The 24393-nt window shown below is 48.3% G+C and overlaps 1 protein-coding gene across 7 annotated transcripts; it reads left to right on the forward strand.

The window, feature by feature from the left end:
- The first annotated feature begins 1908 nt into the window (after nt 1-1908).
- Nucleotides 1909-23467, forward strand: EXOC7 (exocyst complex component 7). 7 transcript variants are annotated; one of them, XM_041486528.1, is made up of 22 exons: nt 1909-2083; nt 2858-2923; nt 3918-4102; nt 4765-4870; nt 5368-5590; nt 6644-6811; nt 7750-7761; nt 12804-12896; nt 14084-14152; nt 15353-15498; nt 15705-15857; nt 16269-16367; nt 16961-17023; nt 17339-17405; nt 18830-18868; nt 19877-19942; nt 21007-21127; nt 21544-21639; nt 21915-21978; nt 22476-22517; nt 22681-22829; nt 23212-23467. In XM_041486528.1, exons 1-22 carry the CDS (start codon nt 1934-1936, stop codon nt 23312-23314), a joined length of 2280 nt encoding a protein of 759 aa, XP_041342462.1. In that variant the 5' UTR covers nt 1909-1933; the 3' UTR covers nt 23315-23467. The 7 variants fall into 7 exon arrangements, with proteins under 7 accessions (XP_041342462.1, XP_041342463.1, XP_041342464.1 ...); XM_041486529.1 differs by having other exon boundaries at nt 22696-22829; XM_041486530.1 differs by lacking the exon at nt 18830-18868.
- Nucleotides 23468-24393: the final 926 nt, after the last annotated feature.

Genomic DNA, 24393 nt, shown 5'->3' on the forward strand with positions numbered 1-24393 from the left:
CCCACTTTGCTCTGAGGAGCTGTCGCTCCATCAAGGGTGAGGGAGCCTTTTTGGTGGGTTTTCAGGAAATAAACAGCATTACTGGGCAAAACACACACAACTGCTCCCCAAGGGAGGTTCCTTCTGGCTCTGGCTGCCCTTTGAATGAAGGGGTGAGTGCTGGCAGAAAGAGCATGGAATGCTGTAAAGAAAGATGTGGACCTGCTGTTCTGGGAGAAAGATCTTTCCCCATCACACCAGCCCTGTGTGGGGAAGCACAAAAGGTGCTGGGTGCTGAGCCTGGACAGGGATCTTCTCTCTTTCACCCTCAAATCCCCTTTATCAGGTGTCCCCACAAAACACAGGCAGGCAGCTGTGGCCACACAGGGAAAAAACAGAGCCAGAGCTTGGGCACATTCAGGGGCAGCAGGACAGGATGGGTTGTGAAATCCATTGTTGAATAAAAACAGAGCTTCTCTCTGGAGCTCGGGGTGGTTTGACAAGTGGAAGATGGATGGGCACACACCAGTCCTTGCGTGGCAGGAGCCTTGGAAAGGAGCAGGGCAGTGGGAGCTGGGGCTGGAGAACCTGCAGGTGCTGGAGAACCACTCCCTGCTCGGGGCTGGGGGTGTTTTAGGGCCACGCAGAGCCCCCAGTGAGTGACACCCCTGGCCATCCCCCCTGTGCTGTGTGAGGGAGCTGCTCCCCCGTGGGATAACCTTTCTCCCTAGAAAAGGTGCAGGAAGGGGTGGGCTGACATAATTCACACTCACATTTTTATAATTTCACTTCCCTGAGCTCCAACGCCTGGACTCTCCCTCCACATTGTTGTGCACAATTCGGATTTGTTACCCCCAGTGCAATAAGCCAATTATGACACACTCAAGAGAGACATTGATTGTTTATTCCAGAGCTGCACAAGCCTGGGTGCTTGCTGGGATTCCACAAATCAAGCCATGACAACTATCAAAACCTTTTACTATTTATACATTTTATCAAACAAAGGAATTTGTCTTAATTGCCTACAAGTTACCTAATTCTCATTAATTATTATTCTATCTTCTATTGGGAAATTAGTCTCTCGCTTGCCACAGTAATTAGCCCACATGCTCAGTCTTTCTCTCCTTTTGGGTTGGTGGGTTTCTTGGATCTGCCCCTTCTGGAATTACAGTTACTCAGAGCTGATTTGGCCCAGTTGCTGAGTTGGTTTTAGAAGGTTCTTCCTTGTCTTGGGGGGTTCTGACAAATGTTCTTGTGGCCCCTGAATTCTGCATTCTTTGTGCCCCCTATCAGTAGTACAACCTTCTTCCCAAGCCTTGTTAACCTACCCCTGAGATAATTTAAAAATGTCAAACCCTAAACCTTAATAAAGCAATTCTACCAATATGCAGTTTGTTTCTCTAACAGCTGGACATCACTTAGAAATTGTCAGCTGTTACGTCTTTCACGGATTAAATCTCCTTTATTGTTGATTAGCCTTGAAAGTACACAAAGATCAAACATCAAAGAACATCTGCTCTTAAGAAAATTTTACGCAACAGTGCCACGCTCAGGACGAGAGGACATAGTTTCAAGCTGTGCCAGGGGAGCTTTAGGTTGGAGATGAAGAGGAATTTCTTCACAAAAATTGTGATTAAACAGTGGAATGGGCTGCCCAGGGAGATGGTGGAGTCACTGCCCCGGAGATATTTAGGACTGGACGCGGCACTCGGTGCCATGGTCTGCTTGCCAAGGGGGTGTTGGGGCACGGGCTGGACTCGATGATCTCGGAATCCAAAATAATTGATCCTGTGGTTGTGACCCATCGCGCCACTCCCAAGATGGCGGGCAGCCCTCCCGCCACCCCCAACATGGCCGCTGGCAGGGAAGTGCGCACGCGCCGTCACCCCTGTTTCCCCCCCAGGGCCCTTCTTGAACAGCGCCACTCTCAAGATGGCAGCGGCGCTCTCTGCGCATGCCCGGTGCGCCCCGCCGCGCCCATCATGGCGGCGCGGCAGTGACGGGCCGGGCGCGGTGGGAGCGAGCGGCGGAGCGGCTCGGCGCGATGATCCCGAGCGAGGAGGTGTCGGCCCGCAGGAGGGAGATCGAGGACAAGCTCAAGCAGGTGGGATTGGGCTTGGGACGCTCTGCGGGCGCTGCCGGGGCCTGGGGCTGGGCCTGGGCCCGCAGCCCCCTGGCGTTGCCGGGCAGACGAGGCAGGGTCTGGAGCTCCTCAGCGGGCCTGGGGGCGTCCCGGGACCCCTCAATGCCCTCGTCATCCCCCTCCTGCCTTGGGAGCACCCCCAGGTCTCCCTTCAAGGCCTGGTTTGCATCTCTGCTCGCCGCTTTGGGCCTGGGTTTCCCCTCTCCGTTCTGGGGAGGATCAGTGGGCTCTGCCGTCAGGTGCAGCCTGTGAGAGCAGCCCTGACAGGCTGCAGTTCCCCCTCTACCTGTGGCCTTTGGGGACTTAAAGCCAGCCCATGCGGGCTGATGTTCCCCCCAGTCTGTGGGTTTTAATGACTTAAAACCGGCCCTCGGTGGCTGCTTTGCATGGGACACTGGTGTTCCCGGTGGATTTGGAAGGTGCCAGTGCAGCACCTGCGTTGTGCTGTGGCAGGGAAAGGTGTTAATTTAATTTTGTGCTGATGCTCATGGCATTGAAGAGAAACAATGAATTCATGAACCCCCTGGCTCGTTAAATGATGTGTCCCCGCCTTGGGTTACTCTCTCTGATTTCTGTTAAGAAGTGGCAATGTTAAAATGTGGCCACAGAATCAGCATCAGACCAAACGTGGCTTGCAGCAGAGTTTACAAGATTGGTAAAAACCTATGTGTACTGTTTGGTGACTTAAACCTTAGCGTTCAGAATTTAAGAGTAATTTTTATATCTTACTCACAGGAAGAAGAAACTCTGTCCTTTATCAAAGAGAGCCTCGAGAAGAGCGACCAGCTCACCAAGAACATGGTAGGGATGTCCTAATGTTGGGCCTGGCTTTACTTTTTCTTAGCTTTATTAGTTTTCAGGGCTGTTGTTATGCCCATCTGAGGGATGTGGAGGGGTGAACCACTTTGGTTTCAGTGACTGGGCAAAGGGGAAACCTGAGAAATGCTTCTCTCTTGCTCTGCTCTGCTGTTGGCCTCATCTCTGCTACAGTCAGTCCTCTCTCTTGGGGAAAAGGTCTTAAGAAACCTCAGACTAGTTTGTGCAACAGCATCATGTTGTTGCTTCATAATTCAAGTTTTGTTTGGAGTTTTATTTTGTGAGTGTTCTGTAAAGGTAAAAAGTAATTATTGTGCTGTAATTGCTCATAAGCCCTCAGTTTATCTACTATGTCCAGTCTTGGTCTCAGTGCTTTAAAAAACTCATAGAGGCACCACCAGAGAAGTGTGGAAAACATGACATAGGAATGAATATCCTAGGAATTGCCTTTTGGCCTGGAAGAGGTGACTCTGGGGCACCCTTTTATGAGCTTGCTGTGGTTTTCCACCTGTCAGAAGCACTATCACAAACCTCTTTAAAAATCAGATTTCTGGTAGAAAAGAAGGTTCTCACTAGACTGGTCCTTGTGCAGCTCCTATTTGGGTCTCAGTGTGGAGCAAAGGGGCTGCTGGTTTGTGCTTTTGCTGCTCTTTTCACATGGAGCACCTCCAGACGGTTCCTGTGGATTTATTTTCTGTTGGTGAATAGAATTTTGCTTGTCCTTTTTACTGTCTTGGAACATTATCTTCCCTCTTTACAAGCATTTCATTTGGGATTGGCCCATCCCTCTATGGCAGGTGATCTGTTTTGTAATTGTTAATAAAAGGGATGGAAACAGCTGCTAAGGAGCCATGGCAAATTCGTAGCAGAGCCCAAAACCAGAAGCTAGGCCCTGAAGATCCCTGACTTCCCTGCTCTAACTCCTACCCTCTCCAAAGGAAGGAAGTCCTCAGCTGTTGGTTTCTCTCGTGGTGTGTAGGTTTCAATCCTCTCCTCCTTTGAGAGCCGTTTGATGAAGCTGGAGAACTCCATCATCCCTGTCCACAAACAGACAGAGAACCTGCAGCGCCTGCAGGAGAACGTGGAGAAGACCCTGTCCTGCTTGGATCACGTCATCAGTTACTACCATGTGGCCAAGGACACGGAGAAGATCATCAAGGAAGGGTGAGTTGAGCAGATAGATCCTGCTGGGAGCTTCATCCTGTTGGATTTTTGAGATAGAGGTGGGGGAGCTGACACCACACACCCATGGTATGCTTGGTACCCTTCCCACACTCTTTCCTCGTCCCCAGTGCACACTGGTTTGACATTCAGCCATTTGCACAGGGCAAAGACAGCTCAGGCTCTGCATTGGGATCTCTTCCAGATCTTGCAGAGGTGCTCCCATTGCAATCTCCATTGGCTTCTCTCTTTTCTTCTGCCCTTTTCCCAGAGGTTTTCCCTCCCCACTGAGGTTGTCACTGCATCCAGGATGTACCAGAGCTGTTTTGGAGCCTCCTGGTCTGGGAGGATGTTGGATGGCTCTTGTCTGAGATGGGATGTGCAGTTCCCTCTGCCTTCCCATCAGGGCCTGTCTGGAGAGGAAAGCAAGCTGAGAGTTGTGTGCTGCTCCATCATCAGTACTTCTGCACTTGCTGTGTGGGCTGGGTATCCTGCTGTGGCACTGAGTGCAGGCAGAAGGGAATTCCATGATCTCCTCCTAGAGAAAGAAAAGGGGATTGAGATTTCCCTTTATATTTTTATCCCTGGTCTGGTCCAGTGCTTTCTTGTTACTTTGTTTGTTTGCTTCTTGGTGCACTACTTTTTTTTCCTTTTTTTTTTTTTAGCCCCACGGGGAGGTTGGAGGAATACTTGAATTGCATGGACAAAATCCAGAAGGCAGTGGAATACTTCCAGGACAACAACCCGGACAGCCCGGAGCTGAACCGTGTGGTGGGTGATGGACCTGGAACCTGGGCATGAGAGGGGGGCAGGCACAGCCCTGCTGCTTGTCCCCTGCTGGGAGAGGCTGTGGGTTTGCTGCCTGGGGAAGGTGGTCTTTGGGCACAGCTGAAGGAATGATTGCTTTGGCTTCTGGGCAGAGTTTCTTCTCCTGGCATTTTGCTCTCTCTCTCTCTTGTGCCAGGAGGACTCTGAAAGCAGCTCTTGCACCTGTGGAGGAGGAGTTGATTGAACCTCCTCCTGAGCAGCTCTTGTCAGTCCTTCAGCAGCTTGAGCAGAGTGGGTGATCTGTTTAAATCCCACTTGAACAACTCCCAAGCATTTCTTAAATTTAATTCACTTTAAAAGTCTATCAGGTACAGCTGTGGTTGGAGTTTGAAACCTGCAGTACTTGACAGTGGTTAGGAAGGATGTTCTTATGCAGAAATACTTTTGAGTGCCTGATTACAGAAGTCCTGTTCTGCTTCTGTCCTGGTGTTTTGTGGCAGAAATCCCTCTTTGAGCGGGGCAAGGAATCCCTGGAGTCGGAGTTCCGCAGCTTGATGACGCGACACACCAAGCCAGTGCCACCCATCCTGATCCTGGACCTGATCAGTGGGGATGAGGAGATGGACACGCAGGAGGAGATGTCCCTGGAGCACCTCCCGGAGAGCGTCCTGCACGACATCATTCGCATCTCGGGCTGGCTGGTGGAGAACGGCAGGAACCAAGGTGGGTGCTGCTGCCTCTTGGTCCCTGTGGCCATCTGGCAGCTCTGGCAGCATGAGTGATGCCTTAGTGGCACCTTTCAGCTGAGTACTTCAGTCTTTCCAGCACCTGAAGATCCTGGGGTTTTTTTGTAATGAGACTGAAGTGATGGTTTATCAGTTGAACAGAATGAGCTGTGTAAACAAAGCACAAATCATGTTAATGCAAAGTCTGTCCTGTAGCAAAAATCCACTGCATTTGCACCTGTAATGCCTTCAGATGAAGCTGCAGCTATCCAGTGCTCAGGTTTTATAAATGTGCAAGACACTGGGCACTTATTCCTATTTGGGAAAAATTTATGACCAGAATTTTTGTATGAAATGTGACCAAGGGCACGGGGAAAGCAGCACAGACTTTATTCAGTCTGTACATGTCTCTCCTTTCCTGTTCTGCAGCATCAAGAACTGCCTAGAGCTTTATAGACCTTTATTAACTTTTCCTTCAGGATTGAGTGACTTTGTAGACTTGGAAATATGAACTTCCACATTCATGCAGCTCCAAGAATCACCCCCCACCTCACTGATTCACTGCTGAGGGGGGGATTACTGTGCCTACCAAGTATGATGAACATCCTTAAAAGCTTCTTAAGAATTTTTCCATGATCAAAGGCAACTCATGCATATAGAGCATATTTTATTAGTCAGTTTGCATTCTGCTTTCAAATGATGAGCACCTCATTAAATTCACAAGTGCCCTAAATCCTGAAAAGTGTGTAAAGTCTCTCATGCTGGAAACAGAGCACTTGAATTGACAATGTTTTGCACAAATATCTCCTGTCAGTTCTACCACTTGGTAGTGGTGGGATTAGTATTATGTGTGGTGGGAGGGCTGGAATGAAGATTGCAGGGGAAGGGAGAATAAGTTTTTGAAGAAAATAGGAGATGCTCTGGGAGGGAAGGATGCTGACTTGGGGTCCCACACCAATGCTTGTAAGTCCCTGCAGGGGCACATAGTGACTGCTTTACCATATAGTGTTCCCTGTGTGCTTATAATCTCATTTTTACCTTGTCTCCTCAGATTTCATGACAGTTTACTTCCAGATCCGCTCTGTGCAGCTCGACCGCTCCATCAAGGGGCTGAAGGACCATTTCCGTAAGAACAGCTCTTCCTCAGGGGTGCCATATTCCCCTGCCATTCAGAACAAAAGGAAGGACACCCCCACCAAAAAGCCCATCAAGAGACCAGGTGAGTGCCCAAGAAGGGATCACTGCACTGGGTATTAACACATCTTCAGGCCTTCTCATTGCTGAGGTATCTCTGTGTATAAAATGTGGTTTTAGGACATTTAGGTGAGGTTTTGGAGGTAAGCACTTCTCTGCTCTGGATTCAGCATTGGGAATACAGACTCTGTCAAGCCATCAGGTCTGTTCTCTGGGTGCAGTGAAGGGAGCAGAGAGGCCCTGTGTACATCTCCTTAACAAAGGAGATGAGTAAAAGAGACCTGAGTGGGCTGTAAAAGGATTTGATCTAGAACACCTCAGATCAAATCCTCAACCTTGCCATGTGGAATATAGCCTGAGCCACGGCAAATAGAAAGCTCATATAAGTATTATTGTGCTGGAAAGCAAGAATCCCCCAGGAGTTGGGATGGGGATGAGGTAGGTGCCTACAAAAATGAGATACAGCATTGTCTGAAGTTTAGAAGGGCTCTTAAAGCTCTTGCCTCAGCCTGTCTCAGGAAGAGCTATGAACGTGGCTGGTGGGTTATTCCTTCTCTCCTCATGAGGCAGTTTTGCTGCATTTGGTGCAGCTGGTGATGTTGGTCATTCTGGAGTTTGGGAGTGCAGGGCTGGAGTTCCCATCTCTGGAATGTGCCATCTAGTGGGAGCACAGCCAGGAAGAACAGCAAAAACCAGCACAGGAATATTGATCCTCTGTGTCCCAGCACTCTGTCTCCTCTGAAACAGTGATCACATCAGAAAAGTTCACATTTCTGTAGGTTTACCTGGCCAATACTCCCCTTCCTTATTTTGTCCTGTGTTGTCCAAATACTTAGTGGGTTCAGGAAAAGAGTGAGAAATGTGGGTAGGGACTGGGAATGGATGGGATGGGGAAAGGGAGGAAGAAGAAATACCCATTTTAATTGTGTTGTGTTTATTTTTATAATCCTGATGTGAATGCAGTCCTCATCCCAGGTAATGTGTCTATGTGTGTGTGTGCTGGCCCTGGTGCTCACTCTCTTCACTTCTGTGTGTGGAGAGGCTTTGCTGGGCCTCTTCTTGCTACAGCAGAGGGTGTGCCTGGGATATTTGGAGAGGGAGGGCTGCCTGGGTAAGGCTGTGGCATCCAGGCATCATCCCTGTGGTCTTTTAAAATCAATCTGTGCCATTGCTGCTGTGCCCTGGAGCTGTCCCTGAAAGCTGATGGAACTGGTCTGTGAATTTCAGTGAATTTTCCCCTGGCAGAAGAAAACCACTTGCTAAGGCTCAGAGACACTGAAAGGTGCCAGTGGGATTCTGTAGTTGAGCCATGGGAAGCTCAGGTTGCAGATGCTTCAGATTTGGTCAACACTTGCCAGTTATCACCTGATTCTGAAAAGGTTCCTGTATTTTTATTGCTGTGAATTCAGCATGGTCAGCAAACATTTCTGAGCATCCTGACAAGTGATAGTACCTCCCCTGTGCTCTTAGGTAAAGAGTCAGGGATGGGGGAGATGCTTTGTTTTTGTGGGCAGATTATTGAAAAATCCTAGGGATTTGTAAGAGTCTCAGACCTATTGGATACTTCCATAGAGAGGACCCCACACGTTGGAGAGCACAAGTTGCTACAAACAGGACTCCTCCAAAGTGGATGCATTTGGGCATCCAGAATTACTTGTCATGAGGCAAGTCTCAGCTGTAGATGTGCCAGAAGATTTTCATGTCTTTATGCCCAGTTCAGTTAGATTTTATGAGATGGAGCAGGTAGAGCATGGTCTGAATGCACTAGGGAGCTGATGGTGCATGAAGGAAAGTGTCTCAAGTGATCCATTGGGTTACTGTAATGCCAAGAAAAAATAGTGGCTCATTTGTCTCCAATCTTCATGAAGCAGACAGAGAACTAGACTGTAGCTCTTGAAGGTCATTGGATGTTGAACCTCGTACAACTGCCATCTCTTATGACTGCTGAATTGTACTTTATTGAAATTAAAAATGGAGAAAAAGAGTCTTCAGGCACAGATTCACTGTTTTTTCTGCAGTTCCATTAGCTTTCAAGTACAGCTCTTGAGGTGGAGGTCTCACACCATCTTCACACTGGCACAGTGGCTCTCTTCAGAGCAACATTATCTGGTGGTGTTTGAATCCCCTGCGTTTAGCCTTTGTTCAATTTGGACAAAGGTTTTTTTCTGTTCTGTTACTTTATTTCAGTAAGTAAAGCCAAGTTCTGCCAATCTGGGTTTCAGATAAGGAGGTTTTCTGACAGTTCCAACACGAGGCTTGATTTCCTTGGTCCTTGAGGAAGAATATCCCAGTGCACACCCCAATGCACACTCTATTTAACCTGTTGCAAGGGGTAAATAACAAACTAAATCTGATGTGCTATAGCTTTTTTTACCAAAAAACAAGCACAAGAGAAGCTAAAGGGAAGGTGAGGAGCAGGGTAACAAGGCAGAGATAGCCCCAGGGACTGTGTTGAATTCTAGAGAACATGCTCCATATCCATGTGTTGTTTCAGAGGGTCTTCATCTCTCTGTTCCTGTTTTGTCTGTTGATGTACCCTGTGCTGTCTCCTGTTACTACATCATGCAGTTAAAAGTCTGACTGCTGGAGATGCTGCTGAAGCAGAGTTGTCTCCTTTTAAGTGACACTTGACAGGTCAAGTTGAGCTGATGGTTTGTGGGCTTTTTCTGGTTTTAGTTTGATGTTTGGAATGTCACCACTCCCTCTCAGAGAGCAGGTGTATTCAGGTTCCCAAATCATCCTGCTGCAAACATATGTGCATAAAATAAAGTTTCTTTGTGATGCCTGTAGACCCTGTGCTCTCTTTTGGCTTGAGAGCAGCAGGCAGCTCAGCAGCTCTGCACTTTTGGGGAGGGATGGGGCTACCTGGCTGGCTGCCTACAAAAGCCAGAGGGCATTGTCTGGTTTCATGCAGATTCCTGCAGCTGGTGCTTGAGAAAAGAGGATGTGTTGCCTTTCTGCTTGGATAGAAAACTGCCTAATGGAAGAGAGAAACAAGAGAATGAGTTGCATTTGGAAAAACGTCTCATGCATGCCCAAACCCCACTCTATGGAACAACTGGGCTGCAGAAGCAAAGGTTTCAGGTGTTTTTTTACCTTTGGAGGCTCTTTTCAGACTACAGGGGAGGTCTTTTCCAGTTTTCTTAGTGCTCCAGTGAGGTGGTACCTAAGGCAGGTTGAGTGGCAGAATAAAGAGCACATTCCTGTTTCCCAGACTGATCTCTGCCTGGCTTGAATGTGATGTTTTCATTAGTAGCTGAAACACAGTCCCATTTGGTTAGGGAGCTGCTTAATAGGGGAAAACAATCCTGGAACAAAAACATTTGGCTTCCACCAGAATCCATTAAAGCCTAATTATGATGCCAAGTCAGAGGGATCCAGCAGCACTGAAGTGATGCCCCCGGACACTGAACACTTGGTGTGTGTCAGTAAACACAGGTAATTGTGCTTATGCAAATAAAATGCAGCATAATCAGCTCCTGAAATTGAGAAAAAGAGGAAAAAATTGGAAAAGAGAAGAAACCATCAAGGGTGGGCTGTGAAAACATCCACTGCATATGCCCAAACCCCACTCTATGGAACAACTGGGCTGCAGAAGCAAAGGTTTCAGGTGTTTTTTTACCTTTGGAGGCTCTTTTCAGACTACAGGGGAGGTCTTTTCCAGTTTTCTTAGTGCTCCAGTGAGGTGGTACCTAAGGCAGGTTGAGTGGCAGAATAAAGAGCACATTCCTGTTTCCCAGACTGATCTCTGCCTGGCTTGAATGTGATGTTTTCATTAGTAGCTGAAACACGGTCCCATTTAGGGAGCTGCTTAATAGGGGAAAACAATCCTGGAACAAAAACATTTGGCTTCCACCAGAATCCATTAAAGCCTAATTATGATGCCAAGTCAGAGGGATCCAGCAGCACTGAAGTGATGCCCCCGGACACTGAACACTTGGTGTGTGTCAGTAAACACAGGTAATTGTGCTTATGCAAATAAAATGCAGCATAATCAGCTCCTGAAATTGAGAAAAAGAGGAAAAAATTGGAAAAGAGAAGAAACCATCAAGGGTGGGCTGTGAAAACATCCACTGCATACCTGTGGAGTGAGAGCCTGCTCACAGCAGCAGCAGTTGCACTGTCTGCTTGGTTTTCACACCAATTCACCCTCTCTTTTTATTCCTTTGTATTTTTCCCCTCCCCCTAAATGCTTGAACATGGGAAGGTAGAAGAACAGTGCCTTAGTTGAGCTCCTGTGCAGCTGCTGGGCCATGGGAGCAGCAGTAAGGAAGAGCCCTCCTTGCTTGGAGGAGCTTGCTGGTGTGCCCAGGCTCTTGAGGTTTCTGGAAGTAGCTAAGAATCAAGTGGAGATGCAGGGTGTGAAAAGCATCAGGAGGCTTGGAAGAAGAGGCATAGCCCTCATCTGATCATATGGCAGAAGCTTGGGAGCAAATGCTTCAGCCAGCAAAGGCATGAGACTTTCCATCCTGCCCATCTCCCAGGTGTGGGCCAAGAGGGGAGAAGTTTCCTGCTAAAAGAAAGTGTTTCATGGATATGATTTTTTCTTTATTTACAAAGTGATTGAGAGCACTCTGAGCTGGTAGAAGGACAATATTACCAGTGAAATACTACATTTTGGGAACCATGTTCTGTCATTTAGTAAGTGCACCAGGTTAAGGCAGTTTGGTAATTCAAGGGGAACTTCTCTCTCCTGTTCTCTCCCACTGTCTGGGGGACCTGAAGTTTCCTTTCCCTTGCCATCCTTTATGGGATGGAGCTGTCCTGCAGCCTAGAATGTTGTTCCAGGGGTGTGCAGCAGTGTGTACTTGGGCTCCCTTCAGCATTTGGGCAGCCACCACTCATTTCCAGGCTGCACTGTGGCTCACAGTGAGAGGTGGAAGTAGAGATCTTCTGCATGTTTGAAGTATTTATTACTTTATAGCAGAAGAATTCCTAATTTTGGCAGCAGCATTTTTATGTTTTTGGCTTCTTCATTTACTCAGCCCAGCTCTGTTTCATTTGGGTCTCCTATAGAAACCCCTTCCACCTTCCCAAAACTTCCAGTTCCCTGTTGTGCAGGCAACAGCAAAGGTCTGCTATGGGAGGGTGTCGGTGTGCTTGTGATAATTGTAGCTTGTTGCATGACAACTAACCTTTTAATGTGGAAACACTGCCTAGGCTTCAGTTGTCACATTAATGCTTTGTTTTGTGCTTTCCAGCTGTATATCCAGCACTGCCTTTTGTTCAGTTCTGTCTGGTTTTTATGTGTTTGAAGTATAAATCTTTTAACCCAGTGTTATTTTTTTTCCATGGTTTTAATTGATTTGCAGTTCTTTAGAAGAGAAGTGTCTTGGGGATTAGGGTGGCTTAGTGCAAGTTACTCATGGGTGGGAAGCATCCATTATTCTGGGATTCCTGTGATGGGAATTGCTGGTGCAAAAAAAGCCCAGAGGTTGTCACCCTTTTACTGCTTCCTGTACCATTCCTTGTCTTGGCTCTGGGGCTCCTGATGGCTCTTTATTGATTATGCTCAGAAAATACCCCTCAGAAGGGCAACTTGTACTAAGTGACTGCAGCTGTGGCTCTGAGGAGCAGGCAACATGTTGCCAGACAGGAATTGTCCATATGCAAAGCCCTGCTTCCACAGCTGAGGAAAAGCAGCAAACTCTCTGTGCTTGGATGCAGAGCATCAACTTCAACAAACCCTTTACAGAGAAGGGAGCTTCATGCCTTCCCTTCTCTGGTTGTGTTTATCACCCAGCCATACCATGCTGTGTCTCCAAACTGATTCCCTGGCTGGAATTTATGCCCCCAGCCTCAAAGCAGGGAAGCATTCTGGAAATGCCATTGTATCTGCACACACATCTTTGACATGACTTTGGGGTTCACGTTGCCGTGCTGAGCATCCTCATTGCTGCCCAGCATCCTCCTGCTGGGCCCAGGTGACTTGCTGGTGGAGGGCTGGTGTTCTGGGTTTGTTTTCCTTCACTCATTTTCTAGGTCTTCTTGTCTCTTCTCTCTGGTTCTGGTGACAGGCACGATCCGTAAGGCTCAGAACCTTCTGAAACAGTACTCTCAGCATGGTCTAGATGGGAAAAAGGGGGCCTCTAACCTCATTCCTATGGAAGGTAATCACAGCTCGAGCTACTTCACCCTTGACTTTCTCTGTGTATCAGCCTTGCTTTTCCAGGTGGGGCTTCCATTAGTTCAGTGCTTGGTGGACAGCATTGGATTGGGGAACCAAAGAGATGCTGGAGGGCCAAATTATTTTTGTTTTATTTATTTTGTTTAGAATTTACTATCTGAATTTCAAAGGCTCCATGAGCATGAGTAGAGGTGGAGAGGAATGTTACCTTAACATTGACCCACCACAGCCACCTGGGTAATGGAAGCTCTGCTGACATCTGCTTGTGGTGTTCCTGTTCTCTTTTCTTTTTGCCTGGACTTTGAGACATTCAGTTTCTTAGTGACCTTTCCAAACCTGGTGCTGAAGTGTTGGACCACAGGTAGCTCAGTGCATTGTGCCTGTACATCTTTTCTGTGCAAACCTGCCTGAATGGTTGACTCCTGTTTTCTGACACCTCTGCTCCTAGAGGTTGTGTCAGTTAAGGGAGAAGATGCTTCAAAGCATCTCTAAGATATTGCTGCCTCCTGTTATGAGTCCATCCTAAGCAGGTCTCTTCAGCACCTGTGCTGCAGCCTGCTAAACCCAGATGTGACTGACATCACTCACGTGGGGGAAAATCCTCATGCTGAGCAGGACAGAGCCTTTGAGTTTGGATTTTTAATCGTTTTGGATAAAAATTGGACTCTGGTGCCTGGAATCCCATGGAGAAGATGCTTCAAAGCATCTCTAAGATATTGCTGCCTCCTGTTATGAGTCCATCCTAAGCAGGTCTCTTCAGCACCTGTGCTGCAGCCTGCTAAACCCAGATGTGACTGACATCACGTGGGGTAAAATCCTCATGCTGAGCAGGAGAGAGCCTTTGAGTTTGGATTTTTAATAGTTGTGGGTAAAAATTGGACTCTGGTGCCTGCAATCCCAATCAGAACATACGGCAGGAGGTTCAAGGGACTCTTGTGGTCCAAGAAACAACTTAACTCACACTTCTCAGCAGGTTTCAAAGGGTTGCTACTGCTAAATAGCCCAACAAAAGGATTTGGTCAGGAAGCATTCCTGGGGCTGTAGGGAAATAGATGTCCACCAGATCAAATAAGCCAGGCTTGAAGCAGCTTCCAGCCAGAGTGAGCATCCTTGCTGTGAGCACCCTGGATAAATTGCACCTTCTGTTTGTGCCGGCTGCCATCTCACTAGGTCATGAGCATGACTTACGCGTTAAGCACCTTTCCGATGCCCTGGGCGACAAGCACGGGCCGGCTGCGGGTAAGTACCGGGGTGGCACTGGGAGCCAGCTGGTCCCCCCTGCTTCACTGTGTGTTCCACTGTGGTGGTGCAGCCAGGGCTGTTCCTCTCTGTTGGCAGTCCTGGAGCATGAGCCTCCTCTGGCTAAGAAGCTCTGGCTCTTCTCAGTAGAATTCACTGCTACTAATCACAGCCCCCAAGCCCTCAGGCAAGGAGCCCAACTTTGTCCAGCCAAAGGTCACCATGCTGAGGGACATTTTCCTGTAGGTGGCTGCTGGCCTTTGGGTGCTGAAACAAAGCAAGCAGGAAAGGGAGCAGTGCGGCACATGCTACAGTGCACCACTGCACAGCAGGCAGTCTGTGTCTCCTCTGCTGACCAAAACTTCTGAAATATCAACCTGAGGGACCTGTCAGCATGAGGAAGAATTGGTTCTTTTTCCATCAAAAGTCTCTGGGAGGAGAGAAGCAGCAGCCTGTAGCTTAGAGATGGCCTCTCTGTGTCATCTTACTGTCTTGCAGGATGGGGTCTGTCTGTGTCTGTCCTGCAGACACATCCAGCAGTGGTTGGCATGAGTGGTGCTGGCCCTTTTATCACTTCTCATGCCTACCACGTGGGATCTTTATGGATCTTTGACTGAGATATTCATATTCTAGGACTGAGATATTTGCATTTGTATGCAGCATTGTATGGCAGATAACTCACCTTGCTGTGCTGATATTCCTGCTTCTTAAGATGTAAACGTTCATCAGCCTGGTTTTTTATCTTGTTTCTGCAAGCGGGAAGAAGCTGCCTTCCAGGACAGCCTTTATTGCCCAGAAACGTTGATGCCAAATGGCAGTTCTTCATCTGCATGACGGATGGAGATAAGGAATTCTAAAAATACAAGCAGAGACGTTGAATAATTCACCTCAGACCTTCCTGAGTTTAGTACTCTGTGTTCAAGCCCTTGATTAAATTTAGTCTGTATCCCAGAAGAGCTCCAAACTTTACTTCTGCCACGAGGCTGGAAAGAGGTGGTGCCCTGATGTGCATTTCCTGAGCTGCGGGTGGCTTTTCCTGCCTCCTGCAGGGTACTCAGAGATTCCCACACACAAACCCAGGGCAGGAGTGGTGAGAAGATGACTCTTGTTCTCACTCACGGATTGGTGCAAAGCCAGAATCAGCTTTCCCAGAAGAACCTCGTGCTCCTTGTGTAAACCAAAGGCATGTTGCCCTTGCAGGGAGGGATGACGTTTTCGACATCGAGATCGACGCCTACATCCACTGCGTCAGTGCCTTTGTCAAACTGGCCCAGAGTGAATACCAGCTCCTGACAGAAATTGTCCCAGAGCACCACCAGAAGAAGACCTTTGATTCTCTCATCCAGGTCAGTTGAGCCTCTGTGCTTGTCCTTCAGGTCCTGTTGAGGGAACCAGGGCCTGCACAGAGCCTGCAGAACATGTGCTCAGAGTCCTTCACTGGTACCAAATGATGCATCAGCCAAAGGGTCATCTGGAATGGGTGTCCTGCATTGAGCCCTTTGTGCTGCCTGGGCAGCCCTGTTCCTTCCTCATGAGTCTGGCTTTGTTGCAGGAGTCATTGGATAACTTGATCATGGAGGGTGATAACATTGTCTCAGCTGCCCGGAAAGCCATCATCCGACATGACTATTCAGCTGTGCTCACAATCTTCCCCATCCTGAAGCATCTCAAGCAGATGAAGCCAGAATTTGACCAGGTCTTGCAGGTAAATGTGATGGGATTGGAGAGGGTCCCGTGGCTTGCATTATTTGGAGAACTTTTTGAAATGGATTATCACAGTGGCTTTGAGCAAAGCCTTGCTGCCTGTGTCCCCACTATGGACTGCAGTTACACAAGTGCACCTTGCTCCTTTCTGAGCTGGTGAACCAGCAACTCAGCATCTCTCAGCAGCAGCTCTTTTCAGTTCAAGTCCTGACCCTGATGGACCATCATGATATCTTCCCTTTCTGCTTGGAGAATGTGAGATTTCATGTGTTGTTGATAGTGCTGTAAATATTCTGGCATATGAGGAGCTGAAAATGAGATGCTGGGGTGGGGGATGAGGTAGGGTAGTTGCTGGGTGGAAGTTCAGATACTATTTTATTTCTTTTTCTGATCTGTTGTGGAACTATTCCAGGGAACTGCAGCAGGCACTAAGAACAAACTGCCAGGGCTGATCACTTCCATGGAGACCACTGGTGCAAAGGCACTGGAGGAGTTTGCAGACAACATCAAGGTAGGATTCTCCTCAGTGGTCTCTGATCAGGCTTGGAAGAGGGTTTTTTGGAGCAAAACCCCTAGTTTAGCTTTCATCTTTCCATGAGACCCCTGTAGTTTCTGACTGAAGCAGGAACTTGCTGGATTACTTGGCACAGTCAAATAGCAAATGCTTGGTGCTGGTTTCAAACACAGAAGGCCTTTGCCTAAGATCCTTAGCAGGCATCCTACAGATAATTTGACATGAGCATCCAGGCCTCTGCAGATACCAAGTCTATCTCAGAATTAATGCTCTTTAAACAGAAAGGAAAATTGCTGCCTTGAAACGTTTTGGAGGACTCATGTTAAGCTGTTCCTGTGTAAGATGGGCTTGGTGAATGGTAGGTGAGCTGAAGGTGTGATTGCCACATGCTGAACAGAGCCCTGAGGTTCTGAGCTGCTGGTGCCTGGCAGCTCTGGTTTCTGAGCACCAGGAGATGGCACTGCAAGAGCTGGGCCTGAGGGTGTTGGGAGTGGCTGGATGAAGAAGCCTTCAGCTCACTTGTAGGAGCAGTTGTATTGTAGGTGTCTACCCTTACATGCTCACCTTAGGTCTCTCTCTTCCCTTTTTAGAATGATCCAGACAAGGAGTACAACATGCCAAAAGATGGGACAGTTCATGAACTCACCAGCAATGTACGTGATGATGATTTGAACCATCCTTTGTGGAAAACAGCTTCTGAAGGAGTTTTCAAAAGAGCAGTAGGGAGACTTCCTAAATTAAGGTGTCTTGGCATTAACAATAACACAATTTCCATGGCAGGATGAGCTGGTGACCCTTGCTCAGCCATGGTGGGACTGTGTGTGGAAAACCCAGCAGTTCAGAGGAGTGTAGTGATTTATTCTTGAATGCCTCTAAGTGTGGGGGGACAAGTGGTTCTCATGATCCTTAATAGCAGAGCACAGGAGACGTAATGATGGTTGCTCCTAAATTCCCTCCTTTGCTTCCAGGCCATCCTTTTCCTACAGCAATTACTGGATTTCCAGGAGACAGCAGGTGCCATGCTGGCATCACAAGGTATGTACATGCATGGGGCTTGCTTGGGCATGCAGTTCCTTCCTCAGATTCCCTGGACAACTTCCCTGAAGTGACCAAACCTCAGCATGCACTGTGAGCTTGTTCTCCTCCTGTCCTTCACCCTGTGGTTTGTCTTGTCCTCCAATATTCCTTGACCACATAGCTGATTGTCTGGAGAACTCCAAGGGATGCAGAGTTTCCTGCTGGCCTTCCACACTTGCTCCTGGCAGGTACAGTGAGGTTGGTGTTTACTGCTGGTGTGCTCTGAGAGAGGATGCCTGGGTCTTTTAACTCCAAGTTTGGCCCTGGTCTGGTGCTGTGTGACTGTACTGGAGTGAGGGTGGCTGCTCCAGCTGGGCTCTGTGTGTGAACAGCACCATGCTCTGCTCAGAGTACAACAGCAGCAGCAAGAATCTCCTCAGCCTTGAGACATGGGCATGCTGGGGCTCTGGAGCCATTTGTGCATCCTGTCAGAGAGATAAGTTTTAGTTCTGCTCTCCAGGCTGTTCACTGGCTCTCAGTGAAGAGACTCACTGTGGAAATAAATGCATAGATCAGAAGCTGACAGCTGTTTGTGTAGCAGGGTGGTGCTGCTTATCAGCTGGAGTAGGATTTTTGGTTCTGTGCGGGGCAGCAACTCCAGGCTGTCCAGTGAGCTCTTGGCCTTGGCAGAGCTTGTGCTTTCAAGGAGGTTGGAATAGAGCAGACTGGAGATTCAGGGCCCTGAGGAGGCACAGGCTGGAGAAGGTTAAAGAGCCCATTAGAAGCAGAGGGGGAAGCTCAGAGCTGCCTCCAGACTGTTACCTGCAAAGTTCCGTTTGGAAATTTTTGCTAATTCTAAATCAAGTCCAACTAAGATGTCTCTGCTTTTGCCCCGTCTCTTCTAGCACTGCCTTGTGCCTTTTCCACTTGCAAGCTCACTGTGCTCAGGCCCTTCTGGGCCTTGGCTCTCTCTCCTTGGCCAAAGAATTGGTCTGAATTTTTTCTTGGAACAACCAACTGTTATGTTGTCCCCTGAATGGTGATGTCAGCACTGTGTGGAAGTCTTGACATGTTGTCTTGCAGTGAGATCTCTCTTAGCTGTTTGAAAAGTCAGCATAGATTTGAGGTAGCTTTGCCTTGAAAGTGGATTTGGACTGATTTGGAATGAGGTGTTGTGCTAAATACAACCAATGACAATGCAAACAATGTCTCCAGCAGGGGAAGGAGGTTGGACTCTGCCTTTCCTCTGTGATGTCCATTCCATTTGTGGCCTTGGAGGGACTCCTGCCTGCTCTCCTGTGCACCTGCCTGTGGCTGCTCTGTGTTAATATCTGCTTTGTTCTCAAAGGAATGGTGGTCTCTAACCTGTCTTTTTGCACTTTTGCGTTTCTTTTTCTCTCTCATCCCTCCCCTTTTCTCTCTGCTCTGCCTAATCTCTGTAGTTCTTGGGGACACATACAATATTCCTTTAGATCCCAGAGGTAAGCAAAGTTACCCACACCTACCTGCCTTGGACTCTGGTGATGTATGTTAATTCTTTATCCTCCAGCAGTTGTAAATAAATTAACACATAACTGAAAAGGGGGAAAAGGGGAGGGTGAATAATCCTTGCCAGTGGGCCGGAGAGAATAGGGAGGGCTTGTCAACAGCAGACAATGAGGGATGCCACAAGAGCTGAAACAGGCTCAAGACACCCTGATGGCACTGAATCCCTTTGGCACAGGTAGCAGATTGGCCCAGCTGGTGTCGTGCTTTATCCCATGTGCACTCAGCTCCTTATTGTCCAGCTCCCAGCAACAGGAGCTCGGGGCCTTTCCCATGGGGTGCTGGTGAACTCGGACCACCCGAGCTAGGTCTGGCTGCCAAACTCTCTGGAGGGGGCAGGAGGAGGTGGCCACCCCACGTGTCTTGTGGGCCCCATGCCCACAAGCCCTCGAGGGCAGAAAGGCATCTCCAGACAGAGGAGCATGTGCCAGCCTGGAGTCTCTGCTGCCTGCAGGGGCAGCCTTCCATGCTGGCACAGTCCCTCCTAGAGCCAGGCAGGCCCTGTCAGCAACCATGGGGATGGCTGAAGCTTTCCAGAGCCCTTCTGCTTGTTTCAATTACTGTTGTGTGCTTGCTGTTAACAGCTCCAGCTCATTGTTCTCTGATTGCCAGTTTCTAGTGCTTACCAACACTTTTCAGGCTGGGGGAATGGATGGGAAGGAGGAGTTTAATGATTCTTTCTGATAAAAAGGATGTTCCCTGAGCACCTAGAAGGAAAGGAGATATTTCTGCTGGGGTTGCATTGGTGCAGACACAGGGACTGAGGGTGCAGAGCTCTTGCCCCCTCAGCCTGGATGAGCTGCTGACTGGGCTCTGAAGCAGGAGCTATTTCACTGTCAATGGGAGCTAATTCCATAGCAACAGGGATGAGGAATAGAGGCAGGCTGACCACACAGCCCCCCTCTTCTCAGGGCATGTTAACTGGCCTAAGACTTTCCTTTCAGAGACCAGCTCCTCAGCCAGTAGCTACAGCTCAGAGTTCAGCAGGCGGCTGCTGAGCACCTACATCTGTGAGTACCCTGCACACCTTTGATGCTTTAGGATTTTAGCTTTTGTATTTTTCAGATATTTGTAAACCTGCAGTTCTTTAGTGTATAACTCCAAACTCCATAAAGACTGCTAGCTACTGTTACCCCATTTTGGTCAGACAGAACAATTCCTCTCTAGGCCTGGGAATAAAGGACACCTCACTGTTTCAGGCCCCAAGAAATGTAAACAAAAGTGAGTGGAGGGGGAGCAAAATTTGGGTAAATGACTTCATTACCTAAAGCTGTAATTGGAAGATTAACCCCCAATATGCAAATAGACCCAAGTTATAAAAGTGTGAAAACCTGTGACCTTGTCCATTTTTGGATGTAGACCCGGGGGGGGGGGGGCTGAAATGTACCTGAAGGCCCTTCAATAAATATAAATGCTTTTTATTCTTTTAATTTTGTTGAGCCTCAGTTTTTAGGTAGCCCCTAGAAGGCATCAGCTTCCTGCTTCTGCCCCATGGACAGGCCTTCACTGGGCTCATTCCTGGGTGAAGAGCACAGGCTGTGTCTCTTCTTCATGTAATCTTTCCACATTAGAGCTGGAATCTGATGGGAGGGATGAAAAAAGGGTCATACTGGGAGTTTGGCTGTTAGAGTAGGACAGGACAAAGCACAGTACAGCAGCTCACTGTGCTGCAGAGCTGTTCCCTTAAACCATTGTCACCTTCAACCCCATGAAGGCTCCCAGCTGCCAAAGGGAGTTAGAGAAATCACTGATGTCACTTTCTTATTCTGTTACAATGGAGAGCAAGTCCTTAGGCTTCTGCGACCTGAGCTTGCATTGTGGCAGGTTCTGGGGGTTCCTCTGATCCCAAAGTTCACCTCCATTGCCAAGGCTTGGAAGGCAGTTTTCAGAGAGGCTCTGGTGACTTGCTGAAGAAAATCTGTGTAAGGGCTGTTAAGTACATGTGATTGTAGCCTTTGTACAGGCAGTCAGGCGTGTGCTGTTCACTTGCTGTGGGCACACAGCTTGGTTTGCTTAGTCAATAACAATAAGTTTCAATGCAAAACTTCTTGTTCTGTGTTTTTCCCTCTTTAAGGCAAAGTTCTGGGCAACTTGCAGCTTAACCTGCTTAGCAAATCCAAGGTTTATGAAGACCCAGCTTTGAGTGCCATTTTTCTGCATAACAACTACAACTACATTCTGAAATCTCTGGAGAAGTAAGTGTGTCCCCTGAGTGAATCTCCCTCAAGTCCAAGGCCGATTGGATGGTTTTGGAGCAGAGCTCTGCATTGAGAGCATTTACTTGCCAGCCTCATATCTGCTTTTTCTTCTGTCCTTGAAACTGCCTCTTTGAAGGTTTTGCAGTATTATAAACATCACATTACCTGAGAGTGGAAGATAAAAGCATTAGAAAATGCCTTAGGTTTTAGAGAACCCTTTGATCTTGGGAGGATTGAGGATGTGGCTGTGGAAAGTAACTCCGAGTTGCTTCTGTCTCCCAGTTTGCACATTTCAAGGAATATTTTATTGTGAAGGGCTGAAAGAAACTTGTTGATGGGGATTGAAATGCTGCCGTCCTGAGCGCAGCCCAGCAGCTGGCTCAGGTGCTTCCTCATGTTTCCTGCTCTTCCAGGTCTGAGCTGATCCAGCTGGTGGCTGTGACACAGAAAACAGCGGAGAGGTCCTACCGGGAGCTCATTGAGCAGCAGATCCAGACCTACCAGCGCAGGTCGGTGACATCCTCTGCCTTGCTTTTGTCACTTTGGGAGCTCTTTGGGAGCTGCTGGAGCAGTGGGAGAGATTGACCTAAACCAGAAACTTGGCTAAAACCAAAGCAGAGTATGTTTGGTTTCCAAGCAATGAGTCCATCTTGGGAAGGGGGCTCTGTGGGAAGTTTTGGGGTGTGTATTGTCTGAGTTGGCCTTTGGGTCACGGGTGAAGACAGAGGTGCTCTGGTAGAGGTGTGAGTAACTCTGCTTCTCTCCCATCTCATTGCACATGCAGCTGGTTGAAGGTGACAGATTACATCTCTGAGAGAAACCTGCCTGTCTTCCAACCAGGAGTGAAGGTGAGAGGATGGGCAAGGATGGGCTTAACACGACAGAAGTTGCCAGAAACACCATCTTCTTTGTCCTAAGAAATTCTCAGAAACCTTCTTTATATTTCATGTCAGTATCACTCTGCAGAGTGAACACTGTGGCTGGCACAAGTGGACAACAGCAGTGCCTTCTGATCTCCCCTGATCTACGTTCATCCAAGTCTTTTAATCTCTGCCTCCACTCTTACATCTTCACCTGAGCAGATGCCTCTATTTTGGATTTTCAAAACCCTGAGAGCTTCCCTTGGAAAGGGCTGGAAGCATGAAGAAGTCTATTTTATGTGTGTTCTTGCTTGTTATTATCCTTGTTAACCCTACTTCAGGTGGGGGTAGGGTGTGCTGCTCTCTGCATCTCTCTCCTCACTGCTGTAGGATATTGCTTAGGTTGGATGGGGAGTTGTGGGCAAACACTGGTGTTTGATATTTATTTCTGGAGATAAATAAGATCCTTTCCCTCCTTGTTGCAGCTCAAGGACAAGGAGAGGCAGATGATAAAAGAGCGCTTTAAGGTAAGGAGGTGCTGGATGGTGTCAGAACATGCCCTGGTTGATTGGGACACAGATCTGCCTGAGGAGGAGACCTCTTGGTGATCAGCAGGGGAGGGAAGGAGCATCAGACTCACTGTGGAGGTGTGATTGCAGTTGGGGTGCTCACTGGACAGTCTTTGGACAGTTTGTCTTTGGACAGGGTTTTAATGATGGGCTGGAGGAGCTGTGTAAGATCCAGAAGGCCTGGGCAATCCCAGACATGGAGCAACGGGACAAAATCCGCCGGGCACAGAAAACCATTGTGAAAGAGACCTATGGTGCCTTTTTGAACAGGTGAGACCTCCTGCAGCACTGTCCTCTCCTCTTAAGGTTTACTGAGGTCTTTGGGGCCTTGCATAGCCTGAGCAAGCCACTTTTGTATTGTCCTGTCTTAGCTTCTCTGCTTTGCACACTGAGACGTTCCCAAGCTGACCTTGAGTGTTCATAGACATCTGCTGTCACTCTGATTCCTTGGTCAGTGAGCACAAAGCCCTGAGCCCCCCTGGGCTGTCCATGTAAAACTTGTGAGGCCAGTTGTAACCGGGTCACTTGCTCTACACAGGATACTCTGCCACTCGAGTGGGATGTGCTGGAGGGGAGCTGGTTTGTGACAGAGGGGGCACCAGTGGGTCTCTTTGCTGTGTTCCAGCTGTTTGTCACCTGTTTTCTTTTGTAGATTTGGCAACGTGCCCTTCACCAAGAACCCTGAGAAATACATCAAATACCAGGTTGACCAGGTGGGGGAGATGATTGAGAAGCTGTTTGACACGTCAGCATAAATTTCCAGCTGTCGTGAACTCTCCAGCTGCCAAGTACAAGCCAGTGCTCTCTCAGCAACCCTTGGGACTCCCTTCCCTTCTCCCTTGCCCCATTGTGGTGGGCAGGGTGTTATACTTGTATTTATCAGATTTATAAACCTGTGGAAACACTAACTCCTGGCTGTCTTTGCTCTGGATCCATGGGATAAGGCAAAGTCTGCCCTGTGGGCTCCTATCTTGGTAAATCCACCTCACCTGGGTTTGTGTGCAGCAGTCATGGGGAGCATGTTTAAAACAAAAAGCAAGAAAAATACACAACCAAAAATCCCCTGTATGGGTATAGCCCTTTTGTTAAGGGCAGGAGGCTGTGAGCTCCAAATGGTGCCACCTGCTTCTCTGATGGGTTTTGGGAATCTCAGTTCTGTAGAATCCCAAATTATTTTCACATTGTTTTATTTTTTTATTAATTTAATTCAGCTGTTATTTAGTTCAGTGCTGGGGTTTGATGCTGCTTCTGGGGTTTGGGGGTGCCTGGCAGGGCTGCAGTCCAGTCATGCACAGGGATGTTTTACCCCAAAGCCAGACCTGTATCAGTGCTCTGTTCCATGTCAGGCATTGGCAGTGGGGTGGTGGCAGGGCCTGGAGCTGTGACAGGGCAGTGAAAGCAGAAGGTGCTGCTCCTTATTGACCTGAGGCAGAGCAAGTGTTCCCATAGTGATTTCCACTCAGCACCTTCCTCCCATCCCTGTTTTTCTTTGTCTCCTGTCTTCTAAACCTGATTCATCTCCTCCCTGCAAGCATCCAAGCCCATTCCCGTTGTTTAACCCATGGGTATCACGTGAAGAGCAAGTGCTGCTCTCCCACGTGCCTTGGAGCATTCCTGGCAGGCTTTGATAGGGGAACTGGACTCTGACACTTTGCACCAAGGCTTTTCAGAGCATTGGGGCACCTGTGTTGTACTTGTGGTCTCTGGCCAGGCACTTCCTGCTCCCCTCTCCCTCTCTCCTGCTGCCTGCTCCATTGTTTGCCTGTAACAATTGAAATACAGGGTTTCCATAGAGCGAGGAGCACTCACAATAGCTGCTGCTTTGCAGTTTGGA

Source organism: Pyrgilauda ruficollis, unplaced genomic scaffold (genome assembly GCF_017590135.1).
Source record: "Pyrgilauda ruficollis isolate IOZ18807 unplaced genomic scaffold, ASM1759013v1 scaffold77, whole genome shotgun sequence".
In the NCBI taxonomy this organism is placed as follows: Eukaryota; Metazoa; Chordata; class Aves; order Passeriformes; family Passeridae; genus Pyrgilauda; species Pyrgilauda ruficollis.

Excerpts from the sequence above, each read along its gene's own strand:
- EXOC7 (XM_041486528.1), top strand. The coding sequence starts at position 1,934 with ATGCCCGGTGCGCCCCGCCGCGCCCATCATGGCGGCGCGGCAGTGACG. Across the intron at positions 4,103-4,764 it reads GAGAAGATCATCAAGGAAGG|CCCCACGGGGAGGTTGGAGG; the intron begins GTGAGTTGAGCA and ends TTTTTTTTTTAG. Across the intron at positions 17,024-17,338 it reads TTCATGAACTCACCAGCAAT|GCCATCCTTTTCCTACAGCA; the intron begins GTACGTGATGAT and ends CTTTGCTTCCAG.